The sequence below is a fragment of the Mustela lutreola genome, chromosome 14, assembly GCF_030435805.1.
Source record: "Mustela lutreola isolate mMusLut2 chromosome 14, mMusLut2.pri, whole genome shotgun sequence".
Lineage (NCBI taxonomy): Eukaryota > Metazoa > Chordata > Mammalia > Carnivora > Mustelidae > Mustela > Mustela lutreola.
Genome location: NC_081303.1, coordinates 38,212,317 through 38,231,914, shown reverse-complemented (window position 1 = coordinate 38,231,914; position 19,598 = coordinate 38,212,317). Strand labels below are relative to the sequence as shown.

Genomic DNA, 19,598 nt, shown 5'->3' with positions numbered 1-19,598 from the left:
ACTATGAATTGTGTCCCAAACACACTTTTTAGTTTATTGACTAAACATCCACATGCTCACACCTATATACACAGCACAGAACATCCATTAACATCATGTGGAATTTATAATTTGCTGAATAAAGTTTGGTAAAAACTGAACTAGAAGACTCTAAATTTCCAGCAATGCTGGGATTCTGTCATACAGACCTCAAAATGTGCCTGCAGGGCCTCATGGTACAGAAGGAAAGCCCCAGAGCCTCACCCGGTTTATATCAACAGCCCACTCCGTGTTTATTGTTAGGTCCCCCAATAATGGGTCCGTGATTAAAGGAGCGAGACTGATATAAAGCGAAGGTCAAGCAAAGCTTTATTCCGCGCCAAGCATCAAGAATCAAATCAAACGTTCTGGGCCGTACCTCTTACAGAGAGGGCGACCTCTCTCTGCTTCACAGACTAGCTTTTAAGGGCAAAGGCCATGTGGTTGGGCCTTGCAACACACAGGCGGCCAATGAAATTGTAACACACAGAGAAAGCTGCACAGTCTTGTTAGGTCATACATAAGTGACCAATTGAATTACAATTTATTCTAGAAGATATTTGAACTAGCCTATCACCTTGGTCAGAATTGGTGCCCAAAAGGCTCCCAAAGGGCGGGGCCCATACTCCTTGGTAACTAGGGAGACAGTATGTTGGGGGGGGGCCTCCCTCCCCCCCCCCCCCCCACTAATCAGATGTCTCCACCTGGCCTGACCCACCCTTGTATTTGGGCTTTGTTACCTGGGACTGGTTTCTGGGACTGGTTTCTGAGTAAGTCCCCTGGGGGAAGGGGGGCAGGGGCAGTTTAAGGGTTAAACAACAAGGTTATTGTTTAGCCTGGATGGAAGTGTTCTGGCTAAAATAGGTCCTTACATTCATAAGCCTCCACCCATCAGAATTACAGGGCACATGGGGACACACTGATGTCATTAGCCCTATTTACAGAGGGAAAGACTGAGGCACAGGAAGGTTAAGACACGAGCCCCAGATCCCCCCCTCAGGTTCCTGGTGCTGCCACTGAGTCACGGTCTGTTTGACCTATTCCAACAACAGAGGACTAAGGGGCTGCAACAGTGGCGAGGGAAACCCAGGGGGTCCCTGGGATCTCAGCCCCGGGGAAGGGGGATCCCAGCAATAACAAGATTCCTGGGGGGCTGAGCCCTGTGTCTGGAAGGAGGGAGGGGGTAAAGAGCCACGTAAAAAATACACCTGATCCAGGTGGATACCGCAGCGGACAGAGGCGAGTAAGTACTGAAACGGGTCTAAACTCCCAAGACCCAGTGTAGCAGAGGCCAAGGATGTGTGGAGGCCCAAAGTGACTTGGAGACAGGGCCAGTACCGCAGGGCTGGCAGCTGACTGCCCCTCCCTGCCCCAGCCCCCTTGACTCAGTATGTCTGCTCTGCTCCTCCCCCACCCCAGGAGGCTGTTTCGGCTTTTTGGTGCTCTTTCCAGTCTTCCCCTCTGCAGCCTGCAGCACCTCCCCGTCTTACGACACCAGGAGCAGTGCCCTCGGACCCACTCCTCTCGGGCCCTTGGACACGCACTGGAACACGACCCCCCGACCCCCCCTACCCCACACCCGGTGGCTCCAGCGGGCCTCTCCAACCCCCAGCTGCAGTCACAAGGAAGCAACAAGCCTTTTAGCCGCTCCAAGAGGGAGGGGTAACCACACAGGATTCCTCACGGGCCGGAGAGGGGGAGGGGGAAGGGAATCCACTTTTCTGGGGCCTCCTCCCTGGGGAGAAAACGGCCCCCTGCTGGCCGCACAGCCCTCCTGGGCCAGAGGAGACCTGACAGGCTCCCGTCTGGGGGCTCAGAGCACCCCTTCGTGGCCGCTCCATAAGGCCTCTGTTTCCTCTTCTGTAAAACAAGCCAAGAAACCAAGAAGGTTTTCCTTGACTGACTGTGAAGATTTAGTGTGCATCAAGCATGGACCTCGGGGCCACAGCTGTGTGGTCGGGATGTTTTATTCTCTTTATGACTGTCTCATTTTATTCTCTTTGTGACGCTGTCTCACACACACACACACACACACACAAACACACACAGGCTGGGCCCCACCCACACAGGCTGGGCTCCTGGCTCTGACTCAGCCTCTGAGCTCTGGGCTGGGTGGGGTGACTCACTGCAGGAAGGTTCCCCAGGGCGAGGCCTGGAGTGCAGGGCTGTGGGCGCCTGGGTGAACCCAGCGGAAAAGACTGGCCAGTGGGACAGCATCCTGTGAGAGGCTCCAGAAGTATCAAGAACACTTTATTCAGGTTTTAAAAACCATTCCATGTCCTTGGTAATCACTGCGAGCATTTGAAAACAAATTCGAGTCCTTCGGGACAGCAAAGGTCCTCTGTGAGTGGAGTCCTGTGTGCCCAGGCCCTGGGAGGCTGGTGGGCAGTGGCTGGGGCGGCAGGAAGTTGCCTGTGGGGCTGGTCTGTCCCTTCCTATGTTGCATAGTGGACCTGGGACCAGTGTCAGCCACATGTGGGTGGGCAGGTACAGGGCACGTCCTTCAGGGCCAAGTTGGCCTCCAGGAGACTGGCCAGAGATGTGTGAGCTCCATCACACTGGTCAGGTGGACACATTTTCCCAAAAATACTTAAGGCCCAGAAGAAATCCGGTGGGCGCCATGGACATCAGACAGTGAAACCAGTTAACAGGTCCCAAGAAGAACGGTCTCTTCACTCTGTTCTCAGTTATGGCAGTTTCAGAAAACCCATGAGCTAGAAGCCAATGTCAATGTCTCCCATTTCATCCAAGGCTGCAAAAGCAGAACAGGTGGGCAGGGGTGGTACTTGCAAAGAGGACCTGGAGATTTCAGATGAAAGCACATCCGGACTTAGGTAAGACTCGAATCGGAGAGAAAGACTATTGCAATAGCAAGACGTTTCCAATGTCAGAAACATGCATCTCACCAGCATACAGAGAGGGCTTGTCTCTTACAGGGTACAGGATGAGCAGACAGAGAGAAGCAGAATCTTTGCAGGGGAAGCCAAATGAACAAGATAAATGAGCAGTGGATCTGACCGGAAGTCCCAGGAGACGCTGGTAAAGGGGGGTCACGTTCCACTCCGTGTCTTCTCAGGTTTTCAGGCAAGCAGAGGTCAGACACCTGTAAAAGAGAGACAAAGCTGAATACAGTTTGGGCAAGCAGGACAGAGAATAAGAAATGAACAACTGAGCACTTGGTCAAGGACAAGAATCAATGGTGGAGGGGACAGTATTGGTGACTTCAAACCCAAACCCCAAAGTAGGGTGATTCCATAGAAATGGGGTGCATGGCAACGCTACTCCCGGAGCACGTGGTACAAAGGGATCAGTTCTCTGTTTTTTTAAGTCATCGCCACACCCAACATGGGACTCGAACTCAGGACCCCGAGATCAGGAGTCTCACACCACGGATGGAGCCAGCCGGGTGCCCCAAGGGCTCAGTTTTGTTTTGGTGTGTGTGTGTGTGTGTGTGTGTGTGTTTTAAAGATTTTATTCATTTGACAGAGAGAGGGCGAGAGATCACAAGTAGGCAGAGCATCAGGCAGAGAGAAGGGGGAAGCAGACTCCCTGCTGAGCAGAGAACCCCCCCCCCCGCCCCTTCCCTGCCCAATGGGGAGCTCAATCCCAGGATCCTGAGATCATGACCTGAGCCAAAGGCAGAGGCTTAACCCACTAAGCCACCCAGGTGCCCCAAGGGTTCAGTTCTTGAATCTGAATAAATACTCACAGTGGCAGAATGCAGTTTGTGAATCCTAAGCTCCTTCCTCCTCTTTGGGAAATGTAGAAAAGGGGGAAATCACAGGTTGTCTCCAAGAGATTTTGAGGGGCAGAGAAATAGTGCCTTCAAAATGCAGCCGCCCCTTGCAAAAGTTCCCTCAGGAACAAGGCCAATGCAGACTTTCAAGTTGGTAACTCTTAAGCCGGAGATGCTGGAAGAACACCTCCAGCGTGGGTCCTACCACCGGCCAGGGAGCCCTCAGGTCATGGGGCGTTCAGAGGAAACCAGCCCCCAGCAGCAGGACCCCATCCGGCCGGGAGGGAGAATTCTTCCCCTCTGCCCTCCAGGTCCTCAATAGGACTAAAAATTCAATGGACACTGAGCCGCTTAACAGGACAAAGACCCAAAGCTGTATTCCATGCTCACAGAAGCCTGGTAATGAAATTGGGACCCAAAGAAAGGACCGAGACAGGCAGTTTGTATTCACTTTAGTCAAAGAGATGATATACATTTGTGAGGAATCGACGGGATAAGGAAAACCCATGATTGTGAGCTTGAATCAGTAAGGAATTCTCAGGGGTTCTGGTGCTAGGCCAAGGCCAAGCTGGGGAAGGCCTGAGCTCAGGAGCTCACCGCAGGGCTCTACCCTTCCACGAGGCGCAGCGAGGCTGGCGTGCAAGCATTCTTTGTTAAATTAAACCCAGGACCCATGAAGCCCATAGGTGGTCCCTGTCTCCTCTCTGGAGCAACACAGAACAAAAACACACCCTAGGCTCCATGACAACGCGGAAAACACAGGAAGTTAGTCTCTGGGCCGGTGCATAAAAGTGTGCCAAAAGATAATTCCCCGAAAGAGTATAATAATGACTTTCAAAGAGAAGATGAACCTAGGTCCAAGATTTTACTTCACTCATCAGTGAAGAAGGGAACCAGTAAGTGTTGAAAAAAAAAAAGAAAAAGTTCAAAGAAGAATCTAAAAGAGCAGCGGGTTGGGCACCGCAGAACTGAGATCTGTTCATAGATACAGAACAGCTGTAGGGAGGCTGTGGGGTCGAGCTTCCCTCCAGGAAACCCTATTTGCAGTAACATAGACAAGAGTTATTTGCATTACTGTCAGTTTCCTAAAACTTACAGGGTTGTGAAATAGCCTGCACACGGGGAAAGGCACAGACAGGAGCTCATGGGACTCCCCACAAGTCTGCTTCATGAGAAAGCCTGCGACCGGGAGGTGAGGGGAACACTGTTACGGTTTCTGAACCAGCTGGGTGGGTTCCCACCCAAAGCTCTACTAAAGGTGACTACAGCCACCCCCAGTGGGGACATCCTGGACCCACACAACTCCGCTCAGGCAGTCTGGACCCAAAGCTGGAATTCCCCATGTCCAGGGAGGAGGTCCGGGCCAGAATCCTACAGATCCGCTCGCACAAGATGAACGTCAGTCCTGATGTGAACCCCAAGGAGCTGGCCCACTACGCGGAAGACTTCAGTCGGGCCCTGTGCGAGGCCACGTGCGAAGGCGGGTGTGATCGCACTGCGTAGGCTCCGGATGAACTCACACAGGAGGACTCCACAGAGGGCGTCCTGGAGGTGCCTGCCAAGAAGAAAGCAAACCCCCAGGACTACACCTGCTCCCTGGTCTGGCGCTGGTTAGAGTCATAATAAAAGAAAAGAAAAGGAAAACAAAACAAAACAAACAAACAAACAAAACTAGCATTGCAGAGAACACCCAGAATATCTTTCTTCCTTTTTAATTTCAAAGATTTTTAAGTGTTCCCTGACAGGTTATCGTCTTGCGGACAAATTCTAAATACTCGAATCTCAAACTATGCTTCAAGATGGACTTCCTATTCTTCAAGTCTTCCTGTTCTTCAAGCTGAAAGATAATTTTTTTAAAAGATTTTATTTATTGATTTTACAGAGAGAGAGAGAGTGCAAGCAGGGGGAGCAGCAGCAGGAGAGGGAGAAGCAGGCTCCCCACTGAGCAAAGAGCACGATTTGGGACTCCATCCCACAACCCTGGGATCATGACCTGAGCCGAAGGCAGACACTTCACTGACAGAGCCACCCAGGCGCCCCTAAAAGATAATTTTTTAAAAAAAGTTAAATCATGACTGATTCTCATCTAGCTATAAAATGAACACATGTTAAAGATTTCATTTACCTCATTAATTAATTGAGGCTAGTAAGCAGATGCTACATCTGGTTCAAAGGGAAAGTGCAAGAAGCACTGGTTTATATGAAATGAAGAAAATTGAAATGACTGTGCAACCGGCCTCAGCAGATCCCCGCAGGGTGGGGAGACCCCTACACTGGCAGGATTCATGTGCGTCTCTACACACTGGGTGGCCACCATTATCTACAACTCAAGAGTCAAAATAACTCATGCACACTGAAAGACTACCATCGGGTGGCTGGAAAGAGGTGCTCTAACCAGAGGTTCAGATCACTTTGCCGTGGGGAGCTGTCCTAGGGAAGTGTAAGAAGTTGAGCAGTGTATCCCTGGCTTCTACCCCATAGAAGCCAGTGCCCAGCCCACCCTCAGTCCTGACAATAAAAAATGTCTTCCAGCAAGGCCAAGTGTCCCACTGGGGTAAGGTGGGGAGGCCAAAGTCGCCCCCAGCTTCCCACTGAAACACAAATGCTTGCTCCTTAATGTGGGGAGTGGGAGGACAGCAGAACTGGGTGTACCAATGCCTCCCTGGTTGAGCTGAGAAGCTTGCTCCCCCACAACCCAGTACCCCCCTACGGGGGGGTGGGGGGGAGCAGTCACCCTTTATGGCTCTCCAAACAACCCACCAGTATTGACACCGGCCTCCCGTTCAAGGTAAGCGTCAGATAAACAATACCTGTTTTTGGTAATCACTACACACGGGGCTGGAACTCAGGACCCCAAGATCAAGATCGCATGCTTCACTGACTGAGCCAGCCAGGCGCCCCACGAGTACCTTTTTAGTATAAGTATGCCCCTGCACTGTCTGGGACATACTTACACTGAGGAAATACTGGTGCTAACCTGGAATTCGCATTTACCTGCGAGGATGTATTTTCAATCGCAAGCCCCGACCCCCTGTGTGTGATGTGCAGCGTGCGCGATTACAACCGGTCCTGAGGCCTGGGACTCCCGGAGTTGTCCGCGACCGCTGGTGCGACACTGGGTCACCCAACCTCTCCTTTCCGAGGCCCGCTGTTCGCCTCGGTAGGATGGGAACCCCAGCGGGGGACACCCCTCTCCCGCGGTTGCTGCGAGCCTTGAATGAGACCGTCAGCACAGCCGCCAGCGGTGTTGGGCACAAAGTCGGGGCCCACGTGGGGGCCGCTGATTCAGTCGCGTACCCGCTTCGTACTCTGGGCGGGGAGTTGGTGGCTGTCCTCGCCGCAGGTGGCACCCCGCCCCGCGGCGCCGAGGCCACACCTCCGCCGGGAAGCCACACCTCCTCCCGGCGCCGAGGCCGTAGCCCCCGGACTCCGAGGCCACACCCCGCGGACGCCAAGGCCACACCCCGCCGGGCGGGGGCGCCTGCTGCCGGGGGAGGCGCCGCCTGCAGCGCCGCTGACTGCAGTCCAGCCGCAGCGCGACCGACCAGGCCGCGCCCCTGCCGATACCCGTCGCTGCTCGCCGCGCCCCTGCCGAGACCCCGCGCCATGGCCGGCATCGCAGCCAAGCTGGTGAAGGACCGAGAGACGGCCGAGGGGCTGGGCTCGCACGAGAAGTCCATCAAGTACCTCAACCAGGACTACGAGGCGCTGCGGGACGAGTGCCTGGAGGCCGGGACGCTCTTCCAGGACCCCTCCTTCCCGGCCATCCCTTCTTCCCTGGGCTTCAAGGAACTGGGGCCTTACTCCAGCAAGACGCAGGGCATCGAGTGGAAGCGGCCCACGGTAGGGCGCGGAGCACGGGGCGGCGGGGAGAATGGGCCAGGGTGGGCGGAGAGCGGCAGGGGACGGCGGGGGCGCGGCGCCCGGAGTGGGTGAGGGACGCAGGGTGCGGGGCCTAGGCCTCGCCGCTGGGAGGAGGTGGCCGGCCGCGGCAGCGGGGTCGTGGAGGGCCTGCGCCCGCCGCCGAAAGCGCACCAGGAGCGCACCGCGCGCGCCCCTCCCCGTTACTCGATGCGGGCGCGTCCGCTGCGCGGGCCTGGCTTTTGTCCACCCCGGCACTTCCCGGGCCGGGTCTGGCGCGCCCTGCCCAGCGGTGCAGTTAGCAGGCGACGGGAGCCGCCTTGGACTCTGCCAGATGTCGGGTGACATAGGGAACCTGGGGCAAACTTTGCTTGGACTCCCGCGGGGAGGTGGTGGAAGGAGAGTCTGCGGGCAAAGGAGCGTGGGAGGCAGTATCTCTGACCAGGGAAAGTCAGGCTCTAACTCAGCTTGTGTCTGCGTCGGGGGGGGGGGGGGGGGGGCGGGCAGGGAAATCCGAGCCTGTTCCTTTTTGTGAGTAAGGACTCTCTCATGCAGTCGTGGTTAGATTTATCCAATCAGAGTTTCGTGTTTGTTTTTCCAATTGGGAGCTGGTGAGACCTCCGCATAACATTTACCCTGATGGTTAACGATAGACAGACAGGGATAGACGGGGTAATCCAGCAGGGAGCCAGTGCTCCTCCTCATTGCACAGGCCCAGTCTTTCCCGGGGAACCTCGGGTTGGGGGGGGCGCCCTCTAAGCTCCCTTGTCCCATCCCCACCCTTCCCTGGCAGGTCTTGGGACAGCTTGTCCTCTCCTGTGGTTGTGCTGGGGACCCCAGCACATGGGATGTGCTGGCTCCACCTGCCATGGGACACTGCCTGGCCTTCCCCCACCAAACCTGAACAAGGCTCCTTGGGAACCCAGGCTCTAGATTCCTGACTTGAGAGTAAGGTTGCTGCCCTGCGTCTACTTCTCTGGACCTCCCAGGTTTCTTGTTACCCAAAACCCAGCCTGTAGGCAGCAAGCGCAAGATGCCCTAGATGGGGTCCCTAGGACTCGAGTTCATTTCTTGCTCACCTTCTGGGTGACCCTGCCTGCATCTTTTAGCCTCTTTACTTGCATTTCTTCATCTAGAAGGAGAGGTGTTGCCTAAGTATTTTCCTCTTTATTGATTTATTATTCTTTATCTTTTATTGTTCCTCACAGAGCCCTGCTAACATTGCTCCGGTGTTTTTGTAGTTTACAGATGTAATTATGTATTATCTGCCCTTCACACTAAACTGCAGAGACCCCATGTGTGTTGGTCACCAGTGTGTCCCCAGAAATCTGTGCCTCCTCATCCAGCGGCCTAAGCACCTGTTCCCATGCCAGGCACTGTCTTCGATGCTGGGGATACACCTGTGAAGAGAAAGACAGTGATTCTTCAGGGAGTCAGGGAATGAATGAAGGCAGGATTGTAGAGAGCCTTGACTGAAGTTCCAGTCATGAAAGTGACAAATGAGAGTATGTATTCATCTGACACTAACATAGCACCTCACTCACAGTTTACAGAGTGAATTTGCACATGCCTTCACTTGTTCTTTTGTTCACTAAAGCATTTACGGAGCACCTACTACATGCCAGGGACGGTGCATCTAGTTTCTGCCTCCTTAGACTTCAGGGGCTGGTGAGGGAAGGCAGGTCACCCAGCAGGTAGACATGCCGGTAGTGCTTCCAGATGGGAGAGAGGTCTGGGGCCATCTCAGGACCCCTGCTCAGGATGAGACAGGCTGGGAGCTGCACAAGTTGGGGGCAGGGGAGGCAGGGAGGTTGTTATGTTCCCATTCAGCAGTTGGAGAACTGGAGGCTTGCAGAAGTTAAATATTTGCTCACGCAGGTGTCTGGGCGGGGGCTGGGACGCTGTCCAGCCCATGGGTGTGCAGACCCCACAGCTCACAGCTGCCCTCTGCCTCTGTCCTGCCTTCTGGAACTCTGCTATGGTGGGGGTCAGGCAAGAAAAACAAAATGTCTCCTGGATTTGGACACCAGCGAGTCATTGGTGACTTTGGCAGAGGAGCTGCGGTGGGAAGGTGATGTGGAGCCAGACACCAGGGTGCTGTAGACGGTCAGGGACCCAAAGGGAAAACCATTGTTGGGCTTCTTTCAGAAGGGTGTCTGAAAAGCAGCAGGGGAGTGGTGGGTAGGGCAGGCAGTGGGGTTTTAGAGGCTGTGGGATGTGTCATGTGTTGAGTCACCAAGGGAGGAAGGAGTGAGAGACGGGCAGACAGGAGGAGCTTGTGACACAGGGTCCCAAGGAAGGGAGAGCAGGGAGCAGGCAGGCCTTGCGCTGCCCCTCCCCAGGGAGCGCTTTCCTGACCTCCCACTGACTGTGCAGCCACTGGAGAGGGGTAGTCAGGTGAGAGTTGGGGGGGCCAAGTCCCCTGTGCCCCGAGAGTACACACTTCTGTGGTGACTCGCTTATTCACCCTCCAGCCCGAATCTCCAGCCCCTGGGATAGGGGACTGTCATCCCCTTGTTCTTCACTGGTAATAACAATAGCTGACTTCTGCGGAGGGCTTACCAAGGACACTTGGTGACCCCCGCCAGAACACCCTGTGGGAGGTACACTCGTCAAATAGTTCCCATTCTACAAATGAGGAAACCAAAGCCAAAGGAGGTGGAGGACCTTGCCGGGGACTTAGGACCCATCAAAATGGCAGAGCCAGGGTTCAGACCCCCCCCCCCCCCCGTCTGGACCCAGAGCCCAAGCCCTCAACCCCGTCCCCAGGACTGTTGCATCCATGTTTAATCCAGTACCGCACTTTCCTGTGGCACCTCCAAGGGCCACCCTGAGCTTTGCCTTCTTTGGAGACGCTGCCGAGGTGTGGGAAAGTTTCTGCAACAGTGGAAAAATCCTGCTGGGGGAAGAGCCTGGCGCACAGAAGAATGGCGGTGTGAATCTTGGGTTCTCGGCATCAAGCCCAGTGTGTCCTTCGATGAGCTGCATAAGTGCTGGGCTGGCAGGTTCCGTTCAGCAGAAACACACTCGCATTGTCCTCTCATCCCCCGAGCAGACCGACCGAGCAGGGAGGGGACCATGGCGAGGCGTGAAAGGAATCTGTTCTCCTGTGGACTGAGGTGCTGGGACAGGGGACTGGGGACATTGGGCCGGATCCAGGCCCCACCCAGGAAGGGCTTGTGCTGGACCCAGAGGGACACACCAGGGGCACAGTACGGGGTGTAGGGTGGAGTGCCTGCACACAGAGGTCGTGGAAGCCGACAAAAGCCCAGATTTATGCTGGCTTCCTCTGTGGCTTTGGGGTGGAGCGTTTCAGAATCAGGAAATGGACAGGGTGGCGGAGGGGCTAGAATTGTTCAAAACTGGCCTCCATGCAGCTGAGGGGGAATCATCCTGAGTTGTGTTACTGATCAGTGAGGTTGTAACACCCTCAAGAGCTGTGTTACTAATCAGTTAGAGGGAGTGCCACCCCCTGCCCCAGATCCGGAGCAGGGAGCAGGAAGCGTAGGAGCTCTCTATGGCTGTGGTCGCAAATTCCAGAGCTCTCTGTAACTTAGACACATTGTTTACATGTTCTATCTCCGTGGCCTGTTTCTTCCTGTTTCTTCGCCTGCCCATCTGAGTCCCTGAGGGGCCCCATGACATGAAGCACCAGGCACAGGCCCACTCTGTAGCAGCGTCCCTGACACATGGACGCCACCCATGTCCCGGCCCCATGGGCGAATTCAGGAGACTAGCTCCGATCCCCGGCACACACCCACTGGACGGTGCACAGCTAAATACCAGACCACAGAGTACTAGTGCTCGGGGTCTCAGAGTCCCAGAGATGAGCAAGGGCTGGATTGTGAAGGAGGGCTTCATGGAGGAGGTGGCAGTGAGGCTTGAAATACGGTAGGAGATGAAACAGGAGAGCACAGGGTGGGAAAGGAATCCCATGAAGACCATACAGCTGATGTGCGGGAACAGAGGAGAGAGGCTGGCGGGATGTCCCCATAGTATCAAGGGACCCACAGGTGGTGGAGGGGAAGTAGCGAGATGAAGTGAGTTGCCGGCAGTGCGAGGTGCTGGGCTTCCACGCCTTCCATGGGCAGCAGTACGAGAAGGAGCCCATGGCAGTCTGTTTCTAACTTGCCCTGGGTGGGGAGGGGGAGAAGGTGTCTGGTGCACCCACCAGGAACGGGGATGTCCTGACCCTGGAAGCAGGAGCCTGGTGGCCTGACAGCACTCTGCGGGTCTCGTTTGCAGGAGATCTGCGATGACCCAAAGTTTATTATTGGAGGGGCCACTCGCACAGACATCTGCCAAGGAGCCCTGGGTAAGTGACGGCGTCTGAAGCGGGCTGTGGGGTCTCGTCTGCAAGGCTGTGCCTTCCCTCCCTTGGCAGCCTGGGGTTTCCATTTCCAGAAGCTTCTTGGAATTCTTGCTCCCCTGAGGGGCCCATCCTGAGGCACACATGAGGCCTCCTGGGTCCCCTGCTCTGGGCTGGTTGTTGAGGTTACAGAGATGCTCCCACTGGAGGGTGCAGGGGCTTCTGGATTTCACTGCCTTGTGCTTGGAGCCCCCGTCCCACGGGGGCAGATTGGCTAGCGGCCTATGACGCAGTCAGGCTGTGGGCTGAGGGCCAGGTGGAAGGACTCCCCAGGCCAGTCACAGCCCTGACACCTCTGTTCTCGGGCAGCTGCAGGGCCAGGTATGGTGACTCAGTGTGCGGGAAGAGGAAAGCCTGCACTCACCGCTGAAGGGAAGTCAGAGCACCAGGGCGTTCTTGGGGTTTGTAAGATGGGCTCACCATGGGATCGTAAGAGCAGGAAGCAACGCTTCTCCCTGCAAAGGGGGTGGCAATGTTCATTTAAATGAACACGGGGCAAGGGGGGCTGAACTGGGAGCATCTGAGGGTCCGAGGCCGAGCCCCTGGCCGCAGCGTCTCTGACAAGATTGATCATTCGGAATTGTAGCTCCTTTCCTGGCCCACCTGGCACAGGTTCCAATACTCAGAGTCATACCCACTCGTGTTTATGGAGTGAACGCTCTGCCCCAGACACTAAGCTGTGATGACAGAATCCCGGCAGTGCTGTGATTATTCCTATCGATGAGGACACTGAGGTCCCAGAAGTGACATCGGAACTGGGGGTCAGGCACACAGACATGCACAGCCGGACTCCGGGGCCTGTGTCCTCAGCCCCTGGGCTATGATTGCAGAAGGGGCTGGAGAATCTTGGTCGCCAAGGGACGTCAGGGCAGCTGTGTGACTGTGGGACTCTAGGAGCCCCACAGGAAATGCCTCTCAGGGAACATGACCGCTGGCCTGAGCCCAGCCTCTGTGTGTGGATTCCTGAGATTCTGGAGTACATTCTTACCTGCAGAGAACACCCTCCTGCACACCCTGTTTCCTTCCCTCTACTCCCCAAACAATAGACTAGATGCCCAGGGGTCCTTGGGAACTGACAGAGGCCTGGGCCAGCCCCGGGGACTTGGAGGATCTGTTATACCTGGACTGGACCCTGCACGTGGCCCAAACATCTGCTTCCAAGGGTTATGACATCTCAAGAGTCAGGTAGCATAAGTAGCAAGTGGAGTGTTTAAGCCCTCTTGAGGCCTCTCTGAGAGGAGAGGAGACGGGTGGGCCTTACATTCCAGGGGCACAATTCCCGAGATCTGCCCTGGGTCAGATAGAAACAAGGTCAAGTGTGATCAGCTCTTGTAGAATTAATTCCTCCGTTTTTGGTCTCTAACGCCTAAGGCCGCTTGCCCTCTTTGGCCTTTCCTTTCCGAGTCTCCTGATTCAATGGCCATCTGGGAAACATGATTATCTGAACTCTCACCCTGACTCTGGCCTTTGGGCGTGGGGTGGTGACTGTCGCCAGTCCCAGCAGGCTCAGAAGCATTACAGCGCCTGGCCACAGGAGCAGAGTGGCAACGTGGGCTCAGCTCCTAGACTGTGGGCAAGTCATCGATCAGACGAGGCATTTGGCTGTTCTAGAGTTGTTCCTCCGGCCTGCCATGGAGCCCAGGCCATGTGCTCCAGCATGGAATGTGGCCCGATGGTCTGCAGCGGTGACAGTCCACTGTCACACCCACTTCTGTGTGTCCTGCTGCAGGCGGTCACCCCAGCTCTGCTGTAAACCCCTTCACCCCCACGCAGACCAGAAGACAGCCTCAGCAGTGCGGCTGCGGATATAGAGACCGCCGCACAGCTGAAACGCACTAAGGAGGGAAGTGGATCCAGTTATAGGTCTTTCTGCCCTCCTCCAAGCTGTCCTGATGCTGTGACTCTGTCACGGGGACCGGGAGGTGACGTTCTCAGAGCAGAATTCACTCTTTGCCCAGACACACGCTTGACTCAGCAGGGACCCCGGAGGGTGCCATCCGTGGACTTCTACGTTTCCGGGAGTCTGCCACCCCCATGGGGCTGCCCAGCAGTAGGCCATCCCCAAACCATTCCCCTCTTCCAGGGCTGCAGCCAAAAACCCCAGCAAGGTCGTTCATGCGGGTCTTGCAGAATTGCCCCTACAGTGAGCAGCTAAGTAGGCTCTGGTCTCACTGGCAGTAACCTGCTCTTCCTAGGCACAACCGCCCCCCAGGGGCCCAGGAAGTCCAGGAGCTGAACTCCTCTACCGAGTTTTCTCCAGTGCTCCCAGAGTCCCCACAGCCCCCCCAATGCCCCCCACAGCTCTCTCCCCTCTCCCCTGGCTCTCCGTCTCCCCATCCTAGGCCCCCAGGGAAGGGTTCAAAGCTGCCAGCAGCTGTCATAGCCCTTGAAAGGCACCACCCCATGTCACTGTCATCTGGAGCATGTCCTCGAGGCCCTCTCGTGGGGTCCACCCCCAAAAGGCACCTAGGTTCCCAGAGCACCTAATGGGGGGTGATGGCTATAGGTGTGCTTTCCACAGCCCAGCCCAGTAGAGAAGCACCTGCTCCCTCCACTGCTTACTAGCCTGGGGGACCTTGGGCAGGTTACCCAAGCTGTCTGAGACTCAGTTTCCCCTTCCATAAATGGGAATAATGACAATATAGTTGACCCTGGAGCCGCAAGGGGGTCGGGGGTGCTGATGCCCTGCACAGCTGAAAGTCCGCATGTAAGTTGACTCCCCCAAAACTTAACTACTAATAAGTGTTTTAAATAATTTTTATATATTTTTATATTTTTTTAAAGATTTATTAGAGAGTGCGCACACACACACACAAGCAGGGGAGGGGGCAGAGGGAGAGGGAGAATCCCCAGCAGACTCCGCACTGAGTGTGGAGCCCCCCACGGGGCTCAGTCACGCGACCCTGAGATCACAACGTGAACCAAAACCAAGAGTCAGGGACACTTAGCCAACTGAGCCACATAGGCACCCCTGTGAATAATTTTGGGATGATTTACAGTGTAATTTTTTAAGAGGTCATTTTTATAGTAGGTGCCTTTTGCAAATGTTAACAGCCTTTGTTTTGTGGTACGGTCTCAGATTTATGGAAGGACGGACAGGATGGTTCAGAGACCCCCCAACCACCCCACACCCAGATCTCCCGTCTCGCCGAGCTTGGGGGCTTGTTCCCATTCATGACCCGGCACCCTCGGGGTTTCCTCAGCGGTTACTGGTGTCTTGGCGCTGCTCCAGGACCCCCATCAGGAACCACGTTATGTCTGGCTGTTGCATCTGCCTGGGCCCTGCTGGACTGTGGCAGTTTCCCACGCCCCCTTGCATGTTATGGTTCTTGTAGGATGCCCCTCTGTTCGGGAATATGCGAGTTGTGACTAAAAATGAAGTGTCTGCTGGTTTGGTGGAGAAAGTAAATACATTCTCTTCTCTTGGCAACCGTCGCCTCGCGGCCAGCCCCATCATCAGCGCCCCACCGGGGCCTCTCCGGGTCCTGGAGCAGATGGGTGGTGGCTGTGACTCATTTCCTCCCAGCCTCCCTTCCAGTTCGAAATACTCCTCCACGGCTTTGCTCCCCCAAGGCTGCCACCGCGCTCCCTGCTCCCGTCCTGTTGTCCCTAAGACAGTGGCAGAAGCTGGGACGGCTGGAGCGCTGACGCTGCTGTGTTCCCCCAGGCCCCTGTTCCTGCCCCGGCTGGCCCTGGCCTTGGCCGGTATACAGCAGTGTTCCTGACCTCCCGACCCCAGAGAGCAGAGGCAGCAGGAATTCCCCCCCAAAAGAAGCCCCCCATCATTGCATACATCTGCAGCTGAAGCCCCCGGGGTGCCCAGGAGTTTATGGGGGCCCCCCGCTCCCCACCGGCCTCTGATCCCCTTGTGACTTTCGCTTCTCAGGTGCTCCCTGAGCCAAGAGCCAGGCCTCAACCCTCTGGACTCTGCTGTCTGCCTCTGACATGAGAGTTGGATCAGTTTCCTAAGGTCCCACTACTTCTGACATTTTGTGAGTCCAAAATATGGTTCTCTCTGCTGGCAGACCCCCACAGTCCTCCTGTACCCCCCACCCACCCCCCAAGGGGGTCAACTTATGTCCCTGCTCCAAGGTCTGGGTAGCCCTGCTCAGATTACCCCCCAGCAGTTTCAGCCACAGGGGGGCCTGGCGAGGCACTGGCCTGCAGCAGTGTGGGGGGGTGGAGCCCCGGAAGGAGGGTGGTTCACACCACGAGCCGGGCCAGCAGCTGTGCAGTTAACCAGAACGGAAGTGGTCTGTGCCAGCCACATGCGCATATGGGCACCGCGGGGGTGGCGCTGCAGACCACGGCTCACCGGGCTCCAACCTCCCGTCCCTCACTCTCTGCGGTTAGATGGTCCCTGCAGGCCTGTGTGTCTCCCCCGAAGCCAGGCTGGGCACATGTGTCCATGAGCACCTGTGAACGTCAGGGTCCAGAGTGAGGACGTGGGGGTCCATCAGGCAGAGCGTGGCCATGGCTCTGCAGTGCGTGGCTCTTCGCTTTGGGTGGATCACCGTCCTCCCAAGGCTCTAGTTCCCTCATCCTCGAACTGGGGAGAAGAGGCACCAGGGCTGAGGCTGATTGCACGCACCTGCGCAGCTCCGGGCGCGTGGGAGGGGCTTGGTAGCTGCAGGTTGGCGGCTCCCTTCCTGCGGGCGGGTCAGATGGGTTCTGGGGAGGCCAGTGGCATGGGCGTCGGCGAGGTGCCAGCCTTCATACCTGCCCGGCTGGGCTCTGGGCTTTGCCCTCTGCAGCCCCCAAGGTTGTGGAGAGGTACAGGAGGTGGTGTTCAGAGAAGAGCTCAGGGGGCACCGGCCTGTCTTCCATGCCCCGTCCACGGGGCGCACGCTCTGCCTATAGTGCGCCTTCAGCCGGAGCTCCCCCCTACCCCCCGCTCCTGGGCTGTGGGAGCAAAGGTGAGGCTTGTGTCCTCCCTTTCCCAGTGGGGTGGGGAACTTCATGACTCGATTTGTCTGTCTCTGAGTCTGGATTAGAGTCAAGAACTCATTCTTGTTGGGACACTTTGTCCTGGGGTCTCCTGTACCTGGCTGCCCCCCCGCCCCAATCAGCAGGGTTTTGTCCACAGTTCAACCCTGGGGGTGCCTCCAGGGACTCAGGAGTTTGGGGACTCCTCCTGGAGGGTGGATGAAGGGAGCAGGGGTCGGGGCAGAAAGGATGTGGGTTGGACTAAGCCCCAGTCCCGGAAGCTGAAACCAGCTGAAACCAGCATCAGGTGGCTTCCTCCTGGGTCTGGGCCCCAGGCACCCCAGTCTCAGCAGTGGGACAGGGACTCCCTTCCCAGCATCCATTGTTCCAGGCAAGTTCAGAGTCAGGGCAGGAACCACATGGCTCACATTTTCAGCTCCCTACTTCCTTGTAGGGCCCTCTCCGACAGGGGACAGGGGACGGGAGGGGCAGGGACATGTGATCTGGATTATTCGATGCCGCTGTATCCTGGAAGGAGGCTTGTGTTTGCCAGGGAGGGGTTGGGCCCATCCCACACAGTCAACAATGTAAATGAGCAGTGACTGGGTGTAGGGGCATTCTGGTTTGGGGGTACCCTCCTCTGGGCTGGTGCTACAGGGCATGAAAGGGTCATGGAGGGACACCCACTGGGACTCCCCAGCCACCATCTCCCAGGCCTGGCCCCCTGGCAGGCTGTGCATGTCCTTTGGGGAAGCCCCTCCTCAGCAGCTCCCACGGGTGGCCCCAGGTTGGCCCGTCGGGGCTTCTGTCCCCTCCCTTCCAAAACCAGGGTCAGATGTGGCCAAAACCAGCCTTAGCATCTGGTCTCTTTGGAACTTATGTAGCTTCATGAAGACATAAGACCGGGCCAGCGGGACTGGACATAGGACAGGGCCTCCTACCCTCCGTGCTGTAGAACAGGCTGGGCTTTCCTGGCCCCTGGCCACTACATGCACCAGCTCCACCCAGACCCGACCATCAGAAATGTCTCCAGACACTGCCAGAATGCCCTGGGATGGGGGAATTGGTGGCAAAGTGCCCTAGGTGGGAAACCAGGGACCATCCCATCTGGGTGCCTTGGGGAGGGTGGGGACGTCAGAGGGAGCCTGGAGGAGGGAGCCGTGGTGGTAAATGATGGGCAGGTTGACAAGGCTCCTGACTGCCCCCCACAACAGTTGGGAGGAACCACGACATTGCTGGGATGTTTGAACCTGTGGGAGGGGCTCAGCCCTTCCCCTCCCCCAGAGGTGTTGCAGCCGAAGAGTGGCTGCCCCTGCTTCTTGGAGGGTGCTCCCCTCCTGGGGCTGCCGTGTGGACTGCGTCTGAGGGCCTGAGGTTCCCCAGCGACGGCAGTGTGACTGGGCACCTTGGGCACGGTCCCCACACTGCCATCTCCGTGCTGGCCGCCGTCTTGCTGGCACCTGCTCCCCACAAAAGCGGGTCAGGCCATCACGGTCATCAGGCAGGTATTCCTGGCCAGATCTCAGGACAGCGGATTCCCGGAAGTTCCCTATCTCACTACCCCTTTATCTAGCGTCGTAACCCACCCCCAACATGAGTGACTCGAAACAACAGGATTTTCCTGTTCATTTTCATGGGTTTGAAGGATGACCGGGGTTAGCCCTGTGATTCAGGGCCCCTCCTGCACTTTCAGCCACTGGGCTGGGGTCACCGGAAGACCCCTCGCCCACATGCTTGGCACCTGGGCTGGAGGCTGGGTCAGCGGGGCCTCCGGGGTTCCTGTGCCTCTCACGTGGTCTCTTCCACAGAGGCCTCAAGTAAGCCGACCTTCTGGGCGCTCGTCCCGAGAGAGACCCCAGGAAGCTGCCTCATCTTTTATGACCTAGCTTCAGGGGTCACGCGGCACCCCTTCTGCTGAACCCTATCCACTAAGATGCTCAGAGGCCAGCCCCGGTTTCTGAAGAGCACATGACCCCAGAAATACTGTGGCTGCCATTTCTGGAAGATAATGACTTTGAAATAATGACTTTGTCCTTCACCAGTGCAGATCCAAGGCTTCTCGGACACTAGACTGTCATGGTTAGGTGCCTGGGTTCTCCGGGAACCCCAGTATGCAGGCTAGCCAGGCACTGAGCTGGCCGGGCTCATTGGTGCAGTCTAGGGACAGGGCAGGGGGAAGGCAAAGGGTTAAGAGGGACCCACCCCCCAAAGGCTGGGACTGAGTCCCCGATGCTGACGAAGGAAGGAGGTGGAGGGCAAGTTGCCCAGCCAGGGTTGGCACTTTCCCATGGGAAGTGGCCCCTTCTGGAAAGTGTAAGCATATTATTTGGCCTGGAGGGTCTGGTGCAAAAAGGGAGAGGCTGAGACAGCACCCTCCCTGAACTGGGAGAGTCTGGTCCAATCTACTCTTCACCTCACCTTCCCCTCACTCGGAGCCCTGTCCCACCTGTGTCTGCTCCCTGCTTCTCTGGGACTGAGCCGCCCCTGCACTGCGCAAGTGCCCCCACCCACCCTTCCTTAGCCCTGCAAGGGCGCCTCCCCACCACCTGCTCCTCAGAACCAGTTCAAGCCCACCTCCCCCTAGCCCCCCCTCTCTTACCACCCCACTCCTGCAGCTCCCCTCCCTGTTCAGACTTGAAGCCTAGGACTCACCGCCACCTGTGATCATGGTTCCCTACCTGTCCCCAC

At 56.6% G+C, this 19,598-nt stretch overlaps 1 protein-coding gene and 1 long non-coding RNA gene across 3 annotated transcripts in view; one reads left to right on the top strand and one right to left on the bottom strand.

Annotated features, from left to right (window-relative positions):
* Positions 1-2,239: 2,239 nt before the first annotated feature.
* On the bottom strand, positions 2,240-7,153 carry LOC131814740 (uncharacterized). Its single transcript, XR_009347430.1, has 3 exons — positions 6,749-7,153; positions 2,925-3,121; positions 2,240-2,817 (listed from the first exon to the last, which is right to left on the bottom strand). It is a non-coding gene; the product is annotated as an uncharacterized LOC131814740 (long non-coding RNA).
* Positions 7,154-7,232: 79 nt separating this feature from the next.
* The window catches only part of CAPN2 (calpain 2), a 40,821-nt gene continuing 28,455 nt past the window's right edge, over positions 7,233-19,598 (top strand). The window contains exons 1-2 of one of the 2 annotated variants that reach the window (XM_059145984.1): positions 7,233-7,597; positions 11,861-11,930. In XM_059145984.1, the coding sequence (XP_059001967.1) occupies positions 7,361-7,597; positions 11,861-11,930 (307 nt within the window). In that variant the 5' untranslated portion in view covers positions 7,233-7,360. The remainder of the gene's footprint in view (positions 7,598-11,860; positions 11,931-19,598) is intronic. The other variant, XM_059145983.1, reaches the window with a different exon arrangement.